General features: G+C 61.0%; 1 protein-coding gene across 10 annotated transcripts in view; it reads left to right on the top strand.

Annotated features, from left to right (window-relative positions):
• The window catches only part of SZT2 (SZT2 subunit of KICSTOR complex), a 72,906-nt gene that overhangs the window by 31,498 nt on the left and 26,647 nt on the right, over window positions 1-14,761 (top strand). For 6 of the 10 annotated variants that reach the window (XM_034779640.1, XM_034779636.1, XM_034779633.1 and 3 more), the window contains 25 exons: window positions 1,360-1,473; window positions 2,973-3,170; window positions 3,273-3,385; window positions 3,955-4,093; window positions 4,645-4,806; window positions 5,697-5,901; window positions 6,178-6,290; window positions 6,629-6,872; window positions 7,436-7,595; window positions 7,679-7,771; window positions 7,995-8,076; window positions 8,407-8,688; window positions 9,081-9,219; window positions 9,562-9,678; window positions 9,769-9,832; window positions 10,157-10,342; window positions 10,474-10,800; window positions 10,900-11,092; window positions 11,490-11,564; window positions 11,698-11,836; window positions 12,872-12,992; window positions 13,196-13,325; window positions 13,449-13,601; window positions 13,787-13,889; window positions 14,261-14,378. In XM_034779640.1, coding sequence (XP_034635531.1) covers window positions 1,360-1,473; window positions 2,973-3,170; window positions 3,273-3,385; window positions 3,955-4,093; window positions 4,645-4,806; window positions 5,697-5,901; window positions 6,178-6,290; window positions 6,629-6,872; window positions 7,436-7,595; window positions 7,679-7,771; window positions 7,995-8,076; window positions 8,407-8,688; window positions 9,081-9,219; window positions 9,562-9,678; window positions 9,769-9,832; window positions 10,157-10,342; window positions 10,474-10,800; window positions 10,900-11,092; window positions 11,490-11,564; window positions 11,698-11,836; window positions 12,872-12,992; window positions 13,196-13,325; window positions 13,449-13,601; window positions 13,787-13,889; window positions 14,261-14,378 — 3,770 coding nt within the window. The remainder of the gene's footprint in view (window positions 1-1,359; window positions 1,474-2,972; window positions 3,171-3,272; window positions 3,386-3,954; window positions 4,094-4,644; window positions 4,807-5,696; window positions 5,902-6,177; window positions 6,291-6,628; window positions 6,873-7,435; window positions 7,596-7,678; window positions 7,772-7,994; window positions 8,077-8,406; window positions 8,689-9,080; window positions 9,220-9,561; window positions 9,679-9,768; window positions 9,833-10,156; window positions 10,343-10,473; window positions 10,801-10,899; window positions 11,093-11,489; window positions 11,565-11,697; window positions 11,837-12,871; window positions 12,993-13,195; window positions 13,326-13,448; window positions 13,602-13,786; window positions 13,890-14,260; window positions 14,379-14,761) is intronic. The other 4 variants (XM_034779634.1, XM_034779642.1, XM_034779639.1 and 1 more) reach the window with 2 other exon arrangements.

The raw sequence follows: 14,761 nt of genomic DNA, 5'->3' as shown, positions 1-14,761 counted from the left end.
GGACAACACCATCCTATTGGTCACTCAGGCCCTCTGATTCACACCTCTCCCTAGGTCCTCGCATCTACACTGTACCTAGCAGTATGTTTACACTTAAAATGCTGCAACAGCACAGCTAGACCCTAGCTGTGCCGATGGGAGGGTTCTCCTGTCAGCGTAGGTAATCCAGCTCCCCGAGAGGTGGTAGCTAGAGTGACAGAAGAGTTCTTCTGTTGACCTCTCACTTTCTACACCAGGGATTAGGTTGGCTTAACTACGCTGCTCAGGGGGATGGATTTTTCACACCCTTGAGCGACATAATTAAGCCGACTTAATTTTCTGGTGTAGACCAGGTGGAAGTCTTGTGTATTCTTTCGGCATGCCTTCTTATCAGAGAGAAGTGGGGGAGGGAATCTCTTTTAGTGGATAACTTCTTGGTTGATATCACCTCCCCTACCTTGTGTCTCTGATATCCTGGGACCAACCTGGCTACAGCAACACTGCACCCATCTCTAAGATACTGCTTTCCTATCCATCCACGCAGCTAAACCTCTCATCCTGGCTCCTGTTATCTCACATCTTGATTACTGCAGCATTCTTTTCTCTGGCCTCGACCAATGCAATCCTACCCCACTCGTGTGGATTCTGATGCTGCTGCAAAGATTCTCTCCCTGCTGTGTCACTTTGACCATGTTACCCCCTCTTTGCATCCCTTCACTGGCTTCCTCTTCTCTTGTTATCATATGTAAGCTCCTTGTTTTTACTTCGTGCCCTTAATGAGCATCCCCACCCCGTGTATTGTCTCCCTCAGTGTAGAAAAGCCAACTCCCACCTCCATGTGGCCCTAGACCCTCCAGCTCCCTCTTGTTAAATTCTCAAGCAAGCCCTTTTGTGGTTTGTCCCCTGCTGCCCCCTCGCACTTGGGTGGAGCTCCCTGTAAACAGCCCCCAAAGGAACCGTTAGTCTCCTGCAAAATCTGTTTTGCTCTGCCGCCTACAACCAGTTGTGCACTGAGACTGCTGTCTGTCATGCTGACCAATGCCATGTCTCTGTGGCCATCTCTTGTCCTTAGATTGGCAGCTCGGTAGGACAGGGGCTCTCTCTTTGTTCTGGGTTTGCTCAGTGCCTAGCACAGTGGGGTCCTACTCAACGACTAGGACTCCTAGGTGCTAGGATAATACAAATAATTAATAATAAATCCCGGGTGATTCCTGCCCCTCCTTGGCTTTAGATGCCACCACACAGTGAGCAGCAAAGGCGCCGTCAGTGTGCACGTCTCCCAGCTTGTGCTGCTTCCAGCTGGCAGGCTCTCCTTGTGGGTTCAGGCGCCTAGTGCCCCAGGAGGGACCAGGTGCCTTATCTCCCTTGTTCTCCTTGCAGGCCCTGACATGGGGGCTGGCTCCCATGTGCATGAGATCCCATTCCAGTTCAGCCTCCTGAAGCTGCTACCCAAATGCCAGCAGATCGAAATGTTCTTCCTCATGCTGACGGGAGGTGAGCACTGACATTTGTTAGAGATAGGGAGCGGAGGGAGAGCAGTGAAAGTCTGGGGAATGTGATGTACTGAGACGGGCTTTCATTGTAACCACACTCCTTTTGCTGCAGAGTTGTTAGCAGGGACATTCCTTTCCATGGTATTGACTGTGGTAATTGTGCTTTTGGGGAAGAGAGGAGGGCTGGATTTGCTGCTGCTTAGTTTGCTTGCTTCCTTGAAAACCAAGCCAGATGCGCACCTACAAAGGGGAGAGAAAGGAAGAGCAAAGGGAATATGCAGCTGCTGTTTCTGGTGGTGGCTCGTTTGCCATCTCACTGCTGGAGAAACAAGCACAGCGCGGAGACTAATCAGCACTCCAAGCACTGGGAAACTGGTGCCACCCTCAGGCCGTTCAGGGAATTACTTTTTGTTGTCTTTCAGGCTCCCACAGTGTTGCAAAATGTCCAGTCTTGGCCAGCTAAGCTGGGACTCTCTTTAGATGAAGGGCCAAGCGCCAGGCACAGGAAAGAGGAAATAAGATGGGGAAGGAAAAGGAGGGAGAAGGGGCAACAGCAGAAACTAATGCCTCATGTCCCAGGTGGTGGTTGGGATCTAGCTGGAGCCAGGGAGATGTGAGGTGATTTGGGTCCCTCTCTCTGGCCCAGTCTGGCCAGGGCAGCTCTTAGGATCAGGCCAGTGAAGGCCCATCAGTATCACAGTGGCTCCTGGTGTGCCAGAGTGGGATGGGGGGTCTTTCAGCCAGTGCTCTCAGGACCCCAAAGCGAGGTGATAGGTGCAGTACCCCAGCCTGTCATGATTTTGTTCACCAGTTGGGTCTAATTTACGACACACCAGTTCTAGTCCATCGATTTCCGTCCCACAGTCCTCCAGCAATATCCCGACGGTATCAGCAGGCTGCCTAGTTTGGACGGATGTGGTCTGCCTCCCTTCTGTACTTTTTCTGTTAACATTGATTGATGTAGGTGATTGGAACCTTTTATAAACTTTCATCTGCTTTCGCCCCATTGACCTCACAGCTGGGGGAGGCCCCTCAGGCCCCGGTTATTATAGCAGTGCAGGGGAGCTGCCTCCTCTCCTCCCTGCAGCAGTGCCACCTCGTGTCTCCCAGCTGGGGCATGCGGGGTGGCTCCTACAGCCCCAGGGTCACTGGCGGAGACGTTGGGGGTTGCTGCTGCTCCTGTGCTGGTGTCCGCGTGGTAGCGGGTCTGTTTGTGAGTGCCAGGCCTGGGTCTCTGTGCTGTCTTGTGGCTTCGTCCCTCTTGAACCTTGTCTTCAGCGTGGTTCCAGTAGCTGGTGTGGGTGGGTGCAGAGAGGTTTGTGTGGCTGATAGTAGAGGGCTCCCTCTCAGCCTTGTGTAAGCTCACCTTGCAGATGTAATGGGAAAACCTCACCAGCCCCATGCAGCTGTCTCCTTGCTATGACCTGCCTGGCGGGAGGGTGTTGGGACAGTAGCTGGCTGGAGTGGGTCTCTGATGCTAGTGGTTCTGTGCTGGAGCAGAGGATGAGGTGATGGCCAAGGACTCTTCGTTTGCACCCAATGAAATGCTGCTAGACTTCTTCCACGGCTGCCTGCAGCATGACCTCAGTGACCGGGAGATCCCTTTGGCGGACATGGATCACATGGCCTTCATGGAGCAGGTCCTACAGCGGGACCGCGATGGCCATCTGCCCCCATTCACGCTTCCAGTGATCCGAGGTAAGGGGCAGAGAGCCTGGCAGCCGGAGACGTGAGCAAGGCGGGGCCCTTGGTGCCCTGCTCCTGGGTTCCCCTCCTCACAACCTGTCTCTTCGGTTCCAGAAGAGCCCCTGAAGGCCCCTGCACCCCTGGACCAGCAGGATCCCTCTTTAGCTGCTCACCCTGTTGGCAGTAGCACTACCAGGGACATGAATGGCTCCACGAGCACCCTGCAGGTACCTCCCTTGGCTCTATGGCCCTCGTGCTGCTGGGGGCCTTGTGCTCCCCTGCCCCGGAAACTCCTGAACACTGCACAAAAGGGGCAGCTGCTGGGGCACGGCCTGAGCCCGGGGACAGGGATTGGAATGGAGCACTTCAAATCCAGCTCCTGTCTGTGATGACCCACCAGCCTCTCTTGGCTGCCCAGGGGCTGGGAGAAAGCGAGGGCCTTGCTCTGGGGCAGGCACACAGCTGGCAGAACTGCCCCGGCTGGCACTGCCCATGGAGAGGGCAGCAATGGAAAGGGCTGGGGATGACACAGGCAGGAGCCAGGCTGAAGAGGGCCTGGGGAAGCTGGCGCCATGGCCACCTGTGCTATACCTGCAGTGGGGGGGAGCCCCAGCCTATGCAGTGTGCAGCAGCACAGGTCTGAGCCAGGCTGCTCTGTCAGCAGGTCGAGCGCATGGACACGGAGGCTGCTGCACCTGAGGGCCAGCCAGCCCCCGAGGGGTGTTTCTGCTCTGTATCACCCCTGCCTTGCCCTGTGGTGTCCCTGTAGTCTTACCCCGCTGTGCTCTCTCCTCAGAGCCTGTGCAGCGCAGAGCTGCCGGAGGCCGACGTGTCCCCGGCCGATGCTGCTGGGCTTCTCCTGCAATGGCGATGCTACGCCAAGCTGGTCAGTCCACAGCACCTCTTCCTCACCTTCCTGCCAGCCACCTTCCCTGGTGAGTCTGCCCTGCTGAGCCAGGGAGCTGAGTCGGGCAGCAGCGGGAATGCTGAGTGACGCTCCCGGGAGGACAGCCTTCCTGTTCTGTGGAGATGGGCAGAGGGGCTTAGCAATGGGTCTCTTGAAGTGCTCTGGGGCTGAAGGGCTTAGCAATGGGTCTCTTGAAGTGCTCTGGGACCTGCTTGGCTGTTGCTTGGCTCCCGTGTGGGGGTTTGGCTTTCCCCAGTTTATTGCGACCTGGTTTGGGGCATGCCTAGAGCTCCCCGTCCCTGCCATGGGGGGGACCTGAGTGAAGCCCCCTGGGGTTACCAGAATGGAGGCTGGGGCAGCTGGCAGGGTGTTCTCTGAGGCCCCTTGCCTCTCGCAGGAGGTGGGTATTTTAAGCCAGTTACCCAGGGTGAGCTACTGAGTTGGCTACTTCTCTAACTCATGTTGAAGGCACCTAGAATGTGGCTGGCCCTCCAAGCTGCCCTTGGGGTTCTGAGCTAGCAGCAGCCCCCACCTGTCGGGCTATGCGGGAAGGGCCTGACCTCTCCTTTTCTTCTCTAGACATACAGAAGCTGATGGCTTGTGCGCTGGAGAAAGCCCTGAAGGAGGACGGCTCTGCAGGAGAGAGCCTGGACTCTGTCTGTGGGGAGCCGGGCAGAACGGGACTCGAGGAGGCGGTGGCTGCGGCATTCCCACCTACCCTCAGTGTAACGCCGGCCAATGGTACTGGCCCCAGCTCCCCACCCCATGTGTTCTGTGGGCAGGACCCGTTCCCGAGCCCAGGAGAGTCGTCCTCCCACTCAGAGTGTCTGCCACGGCCAGGCAGGCCAGAGGCTTGTGCACATGTGCTGCTCCTGGCTCAGCCCGCGTGGCTGTGGGATACGCCCATCCCCTGATCGGGGCGTGGGGAAGGGCTGAGGAGTCCCCGAGCAGTGCAGCTATGCATGCAGCCTGGCCGGCACCCCTCCAGAGGGGCTGCTCCTTGGGAAATGGACGTCCGCTAATCTGGCGCACAGGCTGCAGGCCGGGTGACTCTGCCTCCAGCGAAGCAATGGGGCTTCCTCAGACACCAGCCCTTTTGCCATGGAGGCCCCTGGATCTCACACAGACCCTGTCCCGACAGGCTGTTCGGAGTGTGCTGTGTCGCTCTGGTAGCGTGGAGCGGAGCCACCTGCTCCCTGCTGGAGATCACAGCCCCCCGGAGGGCAGGGGAAGAGGCAGCACTGCAGGCTGAGGGTGTTCAAGCTCCATACAGAGCCCTTAATATGGAAAAGGGGAGGGGGAATCAGTTGGCTGGCTAGTGTCTGAGGAGTGGAGGGTCCATGCTGCTGTACAGAGCCGTGGCAGGGGACAGGAGTGGGAAAGCCCTGGGCCAGTATGCTCAGGTGAGGAGAGTCTAAGGGAAGTTACAAACCGGCCTCATGCTCCCTGTGGGCCCGGAGAAGACGTCTGGGGCGGATGGGAGCAAGACGGAGGGGGGCTCTTGGGAACAAGGATACCAGTGTACTGAGCTGAATGGGCAATCTAGTGAGGAAAGGGCAGGCCCAGACATAGTGGCTGGCGTCTTGGGCTGTCAGCAGGGAGCTCCCCCTCAGGGCGCCTCTCTTCTGCAGAAGCAGGCCAGGACCCAGGAGAGCCAGGCGCTGCCCTGCGGAAGGACGTACACATCTCCTTCAGCCGCCAGGCCTCGCAGCCCGAGCTGAGCGAGGGGCACCGGGTCCGCTGCCCTGTCTACGTCTATAGCTGCTCCTTGGAGCTGCTGCGGGAGCAGATGGTCAGCCCCCGGACACACCGGCCTCCGCGGGACATCTTTTTCAGGTACAGCCAGCTCCCCCAGCTCGGGGCTGGGAGTGCACGCTCCTTGGGGTGCAAGTGCAGGGAGCTCAGGGCTGCCCAGTCGAGTCTTCCCTGTGCAGGATGCTGGCTCCAGCCTTGCCTGGTCTGCTGGCGTATTCCTTCTTGCTCACAGCAGTGCCTGCCTGCAAGAGCTTGTAGGCTGGCCATGGCCCATCCCGTCCCAGCGCAGATTACCTCTTCCTCCAGGGATGTGACGCACCAGCAGGGCTGAGTGGTGACGCTGCTGCTCTTTTCCAGGTCCCAGTTTCTGGAGCGCCCCCCAAATGCCACCTGGCTAGACCACAAGCACAAGGAGCTGGTGAGTTACTGCACGCTGCTGCAGGAGCACTCGCACCAGTGCTACGTGAAAGGTAAGGAGGGGCATGGCAAGGAGCTGTGCCCTGGCATGGAGGGGGGCTGAGCCAGGGCCTTCCTAGACCCCACTTTTTGGTGGGTGAGGGGAGGGAAGAACTCTCTGCAGGGAACTAGTTTCTTGTCAGAATTAGCTTAAAGATGTTCCCGCCCGGCCCCTTGGGGCCCAGGTCTGTGGGCACAGCCGCAGGGAGCACAGCACAGAGCGAGCACTGCTTGCTAAGTCCTCTCATTGGGGGCTTACTGAGCGGCCTGAGTAACCTTGGCCATGGTCTCCCTTCCCACCTCCTGCCCCGCTGGGCTCAGCCGTGCACTGAGCCCGGTGTTACACCCACAGGGCTGTTCAAGAGCCTGCAGCAGTCGCATAGCATCAGCTCCCAGGACCTTCTCACAGCCATGGATTACTGCGAGGAGCTGCTGCAGGAGATCGACATCACCAACTTCCTGCTGACCCTCTGCAGCCATGTGCGGGCCTTCCGCGAGAGCCACCGGCACTTCCACATGCACCCCAGGGCAGCCAGCCTGGAGCAGGAGGAGGAGCTGCACTCCAGGGAGAGGGGTGTCCTCGTCTCAGAGTCTAGGTAGGAGCCATCTGCCGCCCTTTGCATTGACTCAGGGATGAGCCGTGAGCTCCTGGCCTGTCACGGGTCGTTTCCACGCAGAGGAGAGACAGCATCATGCAGCAGGAGGGCTAAGGAAGTGAGGTCCCAAGTGGGTTGGGGGCTGCAGTGTGTCCTGCCGGGTTCCCACTCCCTGGTGCTACCCAGAGGTACGGTGCCTAGGCACAGAATGGCACGAGATGTCTGATGACGGGTTCTGTGGCTGGTGGACTTCGTGCTGAGCTAAGATCTGCGGCATGGCTGCAGGGCCCTGAATCCTGCTTGATCAGCTGGTTAATACCTGCTACGTGCAGTGAGACCAGCCCCAGTCAGCACCGAGCAGGGACATTGCTGCACTCTGCCCACCAGTATGGGTACCTAGTGGAGTCAGCTGCAGTGGGCAGAGGTGTTTTCTGGCACTTTGGGCTGAGTGGGTTATAGGTCTGTAAGGTGGCTAGGGGTGGGTGCATTGTACCTGGAGGTGACACTGACTGTTCATGGTTCGTACTGTGCCCATCTGGCTTGTATGCATGTGGCCTTGTCAGTGCGGAGATGGAGGACTACAGCGAGCAGGACCACGGAGGTTTCTCATGCCCCACTGAGGAGCCCAAGATCAGCGCCAGCTGCTGCCCGGAGTTCCCCCTATCCCTGCTGGAGAATGGCCAGCCCTGCCAGGTGCACCCTGACCTGCATAAAATCATCCAGGTGAGGGAGGGGAGCAAGCATGCAGTGGGCTGGGGCCGGAGGGAGTCAGTCTGACATTCACCATCTCCTGTCTCTCTCGGCAGGAGAAGTTCCTGGAAATCGGGAGTTTGCATTTTAAGCCAGTGCTGTCGAATCCTCATTATTTCTTCTACTGTCCGCCCTGTGCCAAGAAAGAGGTGTGTGTGGGGGGTGGGGGGGGCGGGTACTCGGGTCCCTGTTCCTGGCTCTGCCCCAGTGCCCTGATGGTGGGACAAGTGAACTAGGCTCCTCTGAGGAGGGAAGTGCCATTAGTCTCCCCCAGGTCTGCCCTTTGGGCGTCCGTTGAGCCCCCGGGCCGCTGGAGCAGCCTGCCCTGCTGCCCAGCCTGATGACTGACACGAGGTTGTTCCCCCTGCTCAGGAGGAGGCCTCCCGGGACCAGGCAGACAGGAAGGGCAGCGAGGACATGGAGGGGTCGGAGGCTGAACTGGCAGTGGAAGAAGGTAACTCTCTGTCCTCCCTACAGAGAGCATGTGCCTGGCACTAGTGCCGGGGGGGCTGGACTCCACCACACTTCACAAGGGAGGGGAGCTCGGCTGGACCGCACTTAGTGTTCCAACGTCGTTCTTGGAGCAGTGTGAAGATCTCGCCCCCAGTTGCCATAGCTGTACGGGCAGAAGCCCTAGTGTAGCTGCACTTATAAGTGCAGCTTGTTGGGGGCCAGTCCTGGCCATGTTGGCAATGGAGCACTGCTGCTGTGAGCTGCGTCTCCACTAGCAGGGTGATGGTGCGGTTACGCTGTGCTAGAGTGGAGCAGCTGTGTGTGTGCGCAGGGACCGTGTCTGGCTGCTGCATTGCCACCGAGAGTGACCCGGAGCTGGAGGTGGAGTATCGGGAGAAGCTGGAGAACGAGTTCCCAGACTTGGGCTCCCTTTCGGACTCGAACACCGTCAACCATGACGACGACTCGTTCAGCGTCCTGGGCGGGGACTCGCTGAACGAGCAGGAGCTCCTGGAGCAGGAGATGCCGCCGCTCTTCGTGCACCTGACCTGCTCGGTGAAGCTGCGCACCCAGCACAGCTCCATGCCCGTGCGGTCACTGCCCACCTGCCTGGGTAAGAGCACGCCCTCGGGCGGCCAGGGCTGGGGCCTTGGCTGCATCCTGAGCTGAAGGGTTCCAGCGGAGCCCAGGTCAGTGCCAGGCTGCTGGCTGGGTGAGTGGAGCCCCTTGGAGCACAGCGCACTCGTCTCCCCTCTGCCCCAGACGCTGCTCGCTTGAGGCAGGTTCCCTCCCAGGCTGGAGGCCAGAGCTCTCCCAGTACTATGCTGGTGCCGCCAGCCAGCCCTCCTGGTCCCTGGGAAAGTGGCTCCAGGGTGCTGTACAGGAACTGCAGGACCTGGGCTCCCCTTGCCTCAGGGGCCTCTTCCACCTGTCTGAGCGGGGCGGGGTTCAGCACAGGACCCCCACGCCAGCCCCTTCCCCTCACCTCCTGGTGTCCTTCCTCAGGGGAAGTGCTGAGCTGCCTGGAGACCTGCAAGGCTATGGCCAGCATTGACCTCAGCGACCTCTGTGTGACCCTGGACATCTTCGTGCTGACCTTGCCGCTGGAGATAGAAGGTGTAAACGCTGACCTTCATCACAACAGGTGGGTGTGGGGCCGGGCTGGCTCCCCTGAACTGGCTCCCCCGGCCCTGCCGACCTGCAGCCCTACGGACTGGGTGCCCAGCTGGCCTGGCTCTCCTGAATTGATCCCTCCAGACAAAGAAGGGATCCCCCTCTTGCATCCTGGACCCTCCTGTAGAGCTAGGCTGCCCTGATTCCCTGTGATGTGGCACCAGGGTCCCTGGCTATGGGAGAAACGGCCCCCCCATTCCACAACTGCTCAGCCCTTGCCTGGGGCCCCCGCACTCCACTGGAGCCCCTCTGTGTGGCTCCTGCCTGGGGCTCGGGGGCTGCTGTCCCAACCTGCGCTCTCTTCCCGTGGCAGGTACACGTCTGAGAGCAGCATCTCCTTCACCCGCTCGCCCGGGCAGCCCTCCTCCTTTCGCTCTGACGAGGAGATCATGCACAACCTGGACCGGCTGCCGTCTACGGGAGGCGAGAGGTACTACACCCCTTGGGCTGGCAGCTGGGCTCCGTGCTCGGCTGCAGTGCAGGAGCGCAGGAGAATAACCCACTCTTCCCTCTCTCGTAGGCATCCAGCGCTCTCCAACCTCCCAGGGGTACACAGACAAGCTGTCGAAGCCACCATGAATGAGGTGAGCCCTGGGTGCCCTCCCTGGGTCACCGCAGTGCCACCTTCTCGCCCAGCCAAGCGTGTCCCAGTGCGGGGACCTTTGCTGCCTGCAGCAGGCTGCATGCTGAGAGCAGGGCCCAGGCCTTGCTGAGGACACACAGGACACTGGCTGTGCTGCCCAGCTGCTGGGCAAGTCTGTCTGAATCCAGCCAAGGCCTGGGGTTGGTGCAGGAGGGTCTCTGACCTCTGGCCACCAGTGGGCATGGCTGGGGAGGGAGATAGAGGCCAAGAGTGCATGGTGGGGAATGTGGGCACAGGTCACCCACATCGTGTCCTTGGCCCTTAGATCCGCTGGCTTCTGGATGATGAGATGGTGTCTGCACTGCGCCATTCGCAGGCGGTCAGCACCTCCATCCTGGAACGGGTGGCCACCCACGTCTACAGCTCCCAGGGGAGGCCTAGCTGCCACAGCGAGGTGGTGCCGCTGCAGTTCGTCTTCGGGCCCGAGCACTCCTTGGAGAAGTTCAAAGAGGTGAGAGCCTCACGGCCCCTGCCGATGTTCCCCACCCCACCCCCCATGCGCATGCCCAGTGTGCTCTCTGCTCTGCCATCGTCAGTGCCCGGCCCCCCTTGCAGTGCACTCTCGTGGGCTCTGTGTTACAGGAGTTCCGGAGAATGACCCTGCCTGGCTACGTGCTCAATGCTGAGGGCAGCGATTACCACTACATCTCCGTCAGCCGCTTGCGCCCCTTGGAGGCCCCCGCCAGCGCTGTCCCCAGCCTGCAGCAGCCCGCGCCAGGAGGAAGCACTGGAGCAGCCCAGAGCCACGTTGGGCAGGAGGGGAGTAGTGAAGCAGATGCCGAAGGCCTCCATCCAGTGCCCTCCCTGCCGCAGGGGGCTGGGAGCCTCTGGGCCTGGCCAGTGGGTGAGAGCCAGTTTGGGCCGGACGTGGGAAATCCACTGAGCGAGAGCGGACAGACGCAGGACGAGGTGAGAGGGATGGATACTGTCTGGATGGCATGGGGGAGCTGAGCTTCGGGAACCAGCCCTGGGGGCGGGTCAGTAACGCAGCCCCTGGTTTGGGTGCAGGAGCCAGAGGAGGTGCTGCGGCCGGAGCAAAGTGGAGCGGTGGGACACAGCTCGCTGGAGGAGGCAGCCCGGGAGATGACCCCCCTGACTCCTCCCCACTCTCGGTTCCTGCCCTTGTCCTCGGAGAAGGGGAGTGGTGAGAAATCGCCATCAGCAGCGAGCCTGGCTGACTCCGGGACCCAGGGCAGGGAAGGTAGGAGCCTGCATGGGGCTGGGCAGCATGGGCTGGGCTGGAGCCCATGGCACGAGAGCAGCTTCCTCGGTGCTGTCATGTGGTCCCTGCTTGACCCTGGTGTTCTGCATGGGGGAGCCCTGCTCCTGGGAACGGGGTCTCTCAAGGCCGTCTGTCTCCCCCTTTCTGTGCCGACCTGGGGGGTTGGTTCTGCTTGTTTGCACATGGGGGTTTGTGAACTGGGCTGTGCTGGGTTGTCTCTAGACACGCAGGCTGCTACAGAGTCAGTCCCAGGGCCGTCGCTGTACCTCCCGGCACCCTGGGCCTGTGCTGACAGTCAGCTGGTGTCATGTCCCACCCTGTGGAGTCTGGGAGCCCGGGGTCTGTGCGCTGCAACAAGCTCCCTCTTCTCCCGCAGGCGCCACCAAGCAGCGTCCCAGCCGAGTGCAGAGCCTAGTGTCAAGCCAGGGCAGCATGGACTCGGATCACTTAGGTGAGATTCCCCTCGGCGAGGGCAGGCAGCGTGGGGCATGGGACTGGCTGGGCGTTGGGCTCCAAGGTGCCAGCTCCCGCTCTGGAAGGAAGCAAGGGGGGCTGTGTTCACAGGGCCCACGTTTCTGCGGCAGGTTATGATGGAGGGAGCAGTGACTCGGAGTGCGACGAAGCCCTGATGAGCGACCATGACCCCAAGTGCCCCCTGATGCCGGATTTCTGGCTCATTGTAAAGATCCAGCAGGACCGGGTGGAGGTGTATTCTCACACACGGTAACGAAGGTCCTGTGCCAGCTCCCCTCTCCACACCCCCTTCCTGTCACTCGCAGACTTCTCCCGCTCTGTCCCTAGTGCCTTTGCTCCCCTCTGTCGCCTGCTCTCAGCCTTGCTTGCTCCTTGCGTCTGCTGTCTGAATCTGGGGCACCCTGGTGGCCCCAGCCCAGCACTGGGGTGTTCTGGTACCAGCCATGTCACACGGGGCCCAGGACAGCACAGCCCCGTCACAACGCTCATGATCTCAGACAAACAGCTGGGCGGTTTGTTCTTAAGCTTGGCAGGGCAAGCTGGGCTAATGCTGCCAATCTCTGTGACCTGAGCTGGGTGGGGCTTTCTGTCGCTCTGCCCTCCCAGCTGCCCCCAGCCATGGCTCTGGCCAGGGGGATTGGGGCAGGCACCCAGCCTTCCTTGCTAGCACCTCTGCTGCTCCCTCTCTGAAGCCTCACACCCCACTCAGCAGGACTCTGCTCCAGCTCTGTGGCCTCTGCTGCTCCCAGCCCCTCTCCACTGGCTCCCCTCTGCTGATCCTTCCCACAGCAGACGGAGTCCCCCTGCATCTTCGCCTGCAGTTGGGGCCGCAGGGTACGAGTCCTCGATCCCACTGCAGCATACCTGCCCCAAGCCTGCTCCCGCAGGGTCTGAGAGCCCCTTGCCTGCCCTTCTCTCCAGGACCCCCATGTGACTGCTCTCACCCCCAGCCCTGCACTCCAGTCCTGGGTCTCTGCTCTCACCGCCCCAGTTCCCATCTCCCTGCCAAGGTGTGACTCATTGTCTCTCCCTCTGTTGTCCTGCCAGCCACTCCGGCTGCTGCTCTCTCCGTTGTCCAGGCTTGGAGTCCTGACTGGCTCTCCTTCCCTTCCATGCATCACCCCACTCTTCTCCATCCCTCCTGCCCACTGGGAGACTAGCCCTTTCTGCCAGCTGCCAAGGAGCTCCCCAGTGTGGCTGGGGCTCCCGGGCACTGTGCCGGCGCTGGGCCCCGTAGCCTGCAGCCCATAGGCCTGCTGACCTCCCTCTCTCATCCCCACGAAGCAGCCTGAGTGCAGAGCAGGTGGCGATGGCTGAGGCCGGGAAGGAGCCGGCCGGGGAGTGTCTGCGTCTCCACCAGACCGTGGTGAGGAAGATTGGCGAGATCTGCAGGGTCGTTAACCAGGTAATGTGGCTGGTAATGTGGCTCAGCCTGGCTCTCGAAGGAACAGGGGTTCCTGGGCTCAGCCCAGCCCCCAGTTCCCTCTGTAGCACCAATGCGAGGGCTCTTGCAGCCCTTGTTCTGCCTGGGCCCTGGGTTCCAGCCTCGCTCGCCCTGGGGCCTGGGCCGTGGGGAGCCGGCGTGAGCCACCTCTGTGTCTGTTGCAGCGCTTGCTGCTGCAGGACCTGCACGACAGCCACGTCTGCAACACGCTGCTGGTGGCGGAGAGCGAGGAGGACATCTGGAAGAGCGAGACTCCCTACAACTCCTATCGGCAGCGCGCCCAGCCCACCGATGGTAAGCTGCGCTCTCTCTCTCTCTCTCTCTCTCTCCCCTCCCCCTACTGCCAGGCGGGGAGCTGCCTGCAGCCCCGGCATGACCGGGGTGCTATGCCCACATGACCCACTCTCTGCCCTGCAGATTACTCCACCGAGGAAAGCTACCAGCCCCGCGACTACCTGGCAGCCACCATGCAGTTCATGCCAGGTCACTTCGCCTGCCCCGTGGTGTGGAGCACCCTCATCCACGTGCACTCCCGTCTCAAGATGGGGCCCAATATGGGGGTCTCGCGAGGTGCGTACCGTCGGGGTCGACTGACTGCCCTGCTGATGCGGGCGGGCGGGCCCTGCCTTTCCCAGGCATCCAGCAGGCGGGGGTCTGAGCGGTGCCTGCCTAGGCCCCATGTCTGCACCGGGGGGCAGAGAGCTCAGTGGGGCAGTGGGCTGCAGAACAGAGCTCAGTGTCCCGTGTCTCCACAGCTATCCAGGCGCTACGCTCGGTGCTCAATGCTTTCTGTGTGGTGAACAGGAAGAACATGTTTGTCTACCAGGAGCGATCCACCAAGTCAGTCTTCTACCTCCGGTAAGGAGCCCCCTTCCCCAGCCCTGCCCCCGGTCGCCTTGTCCCTAGGCCGTGCCCCCCTGACCTGCGCCGGGGCTATCGCCCTGGATTTCTGGGCTCCTTGGGGCAGGGACGGTCTGTGTCTGGGCAGTGCCCTGCACATGCTACTGCAGCCCCTGCAGTGTCTGCACCATTTCACCAGTGGTGCCAGGCAGACTGGGTCCCTCCTGCCCGCCGCTGCCTGGCCCTCCACATGAAGACCCACTGAGCCTTCAGTAAAAACCCCACTGAACTCTTGCTCCTTTTCACTGACACCTTAATGCCCCGGGCCCCACCCCCTGGGCTGAGGCTGCTGCCTCACATTCCTCCCGTCCCTCTCTCCCTGTGCCCAGACTCTCTGAAACCACCCACAACGGGAAGGCGGGGGAAGGGGAGAGCACCCAGGGCTGCGTGTGCCACTCGCTGGCTCTGACGCGCAGTCAGGAGCCCATTCACATGGAGGATCAGACAGTAAGTCTGTGTTGCTCTCTGCCCTTGCGGGATCTGGGGCAGCTCCTCAGGGTTGTGGGGGGGGCGGGTCAGTGGGCTCAGCATGGGCGCACACTGGTGGTGGGCGCCGAAGGCCTGGGATACAGGGAGCAGCCCCATCTCCTCTCTGGCAGGCAGTTGTGGGTTTTGAGGTTTGTGAGGGGGTGCATGTGGGGCATGGGAGGGTTGGGGGGTACAGGTGGGGGAATTACAGGCAGGGCAGAGGGAAGTGTGGGGTAGGAGGGTTGTAGGTAGGGCAGGGGAGAACAAAGGGGGGGGAATTGCAGACAGGGTGGGGTGGGGGGGGTCATGTGAGCAGTGGCAGGTGCTGGAGCTTGCCAGAGCTCAGTGACTCCCCAGCAGTC

The sequence above is a fragment of the Trachemys scripta genome, chromosome 8 (genome assembly GCF_013100865.1).
Source record: "Trachemys scripta elegans isolate TJP31775 chromosome 8, CAS_Tse_1.0, whole genome shotgun sequence".
In the NCBI taxonomy this organism is placed as follows: Eukaryota; Metazoa; Chordata; order Testudines; family Emydidae; genus Trachemys; species Trachemys scripta.
Note: the sequence above shows the minus strand (reverse complement) of the source record. Positions and strands in the feature narration are given on the sequence as shown.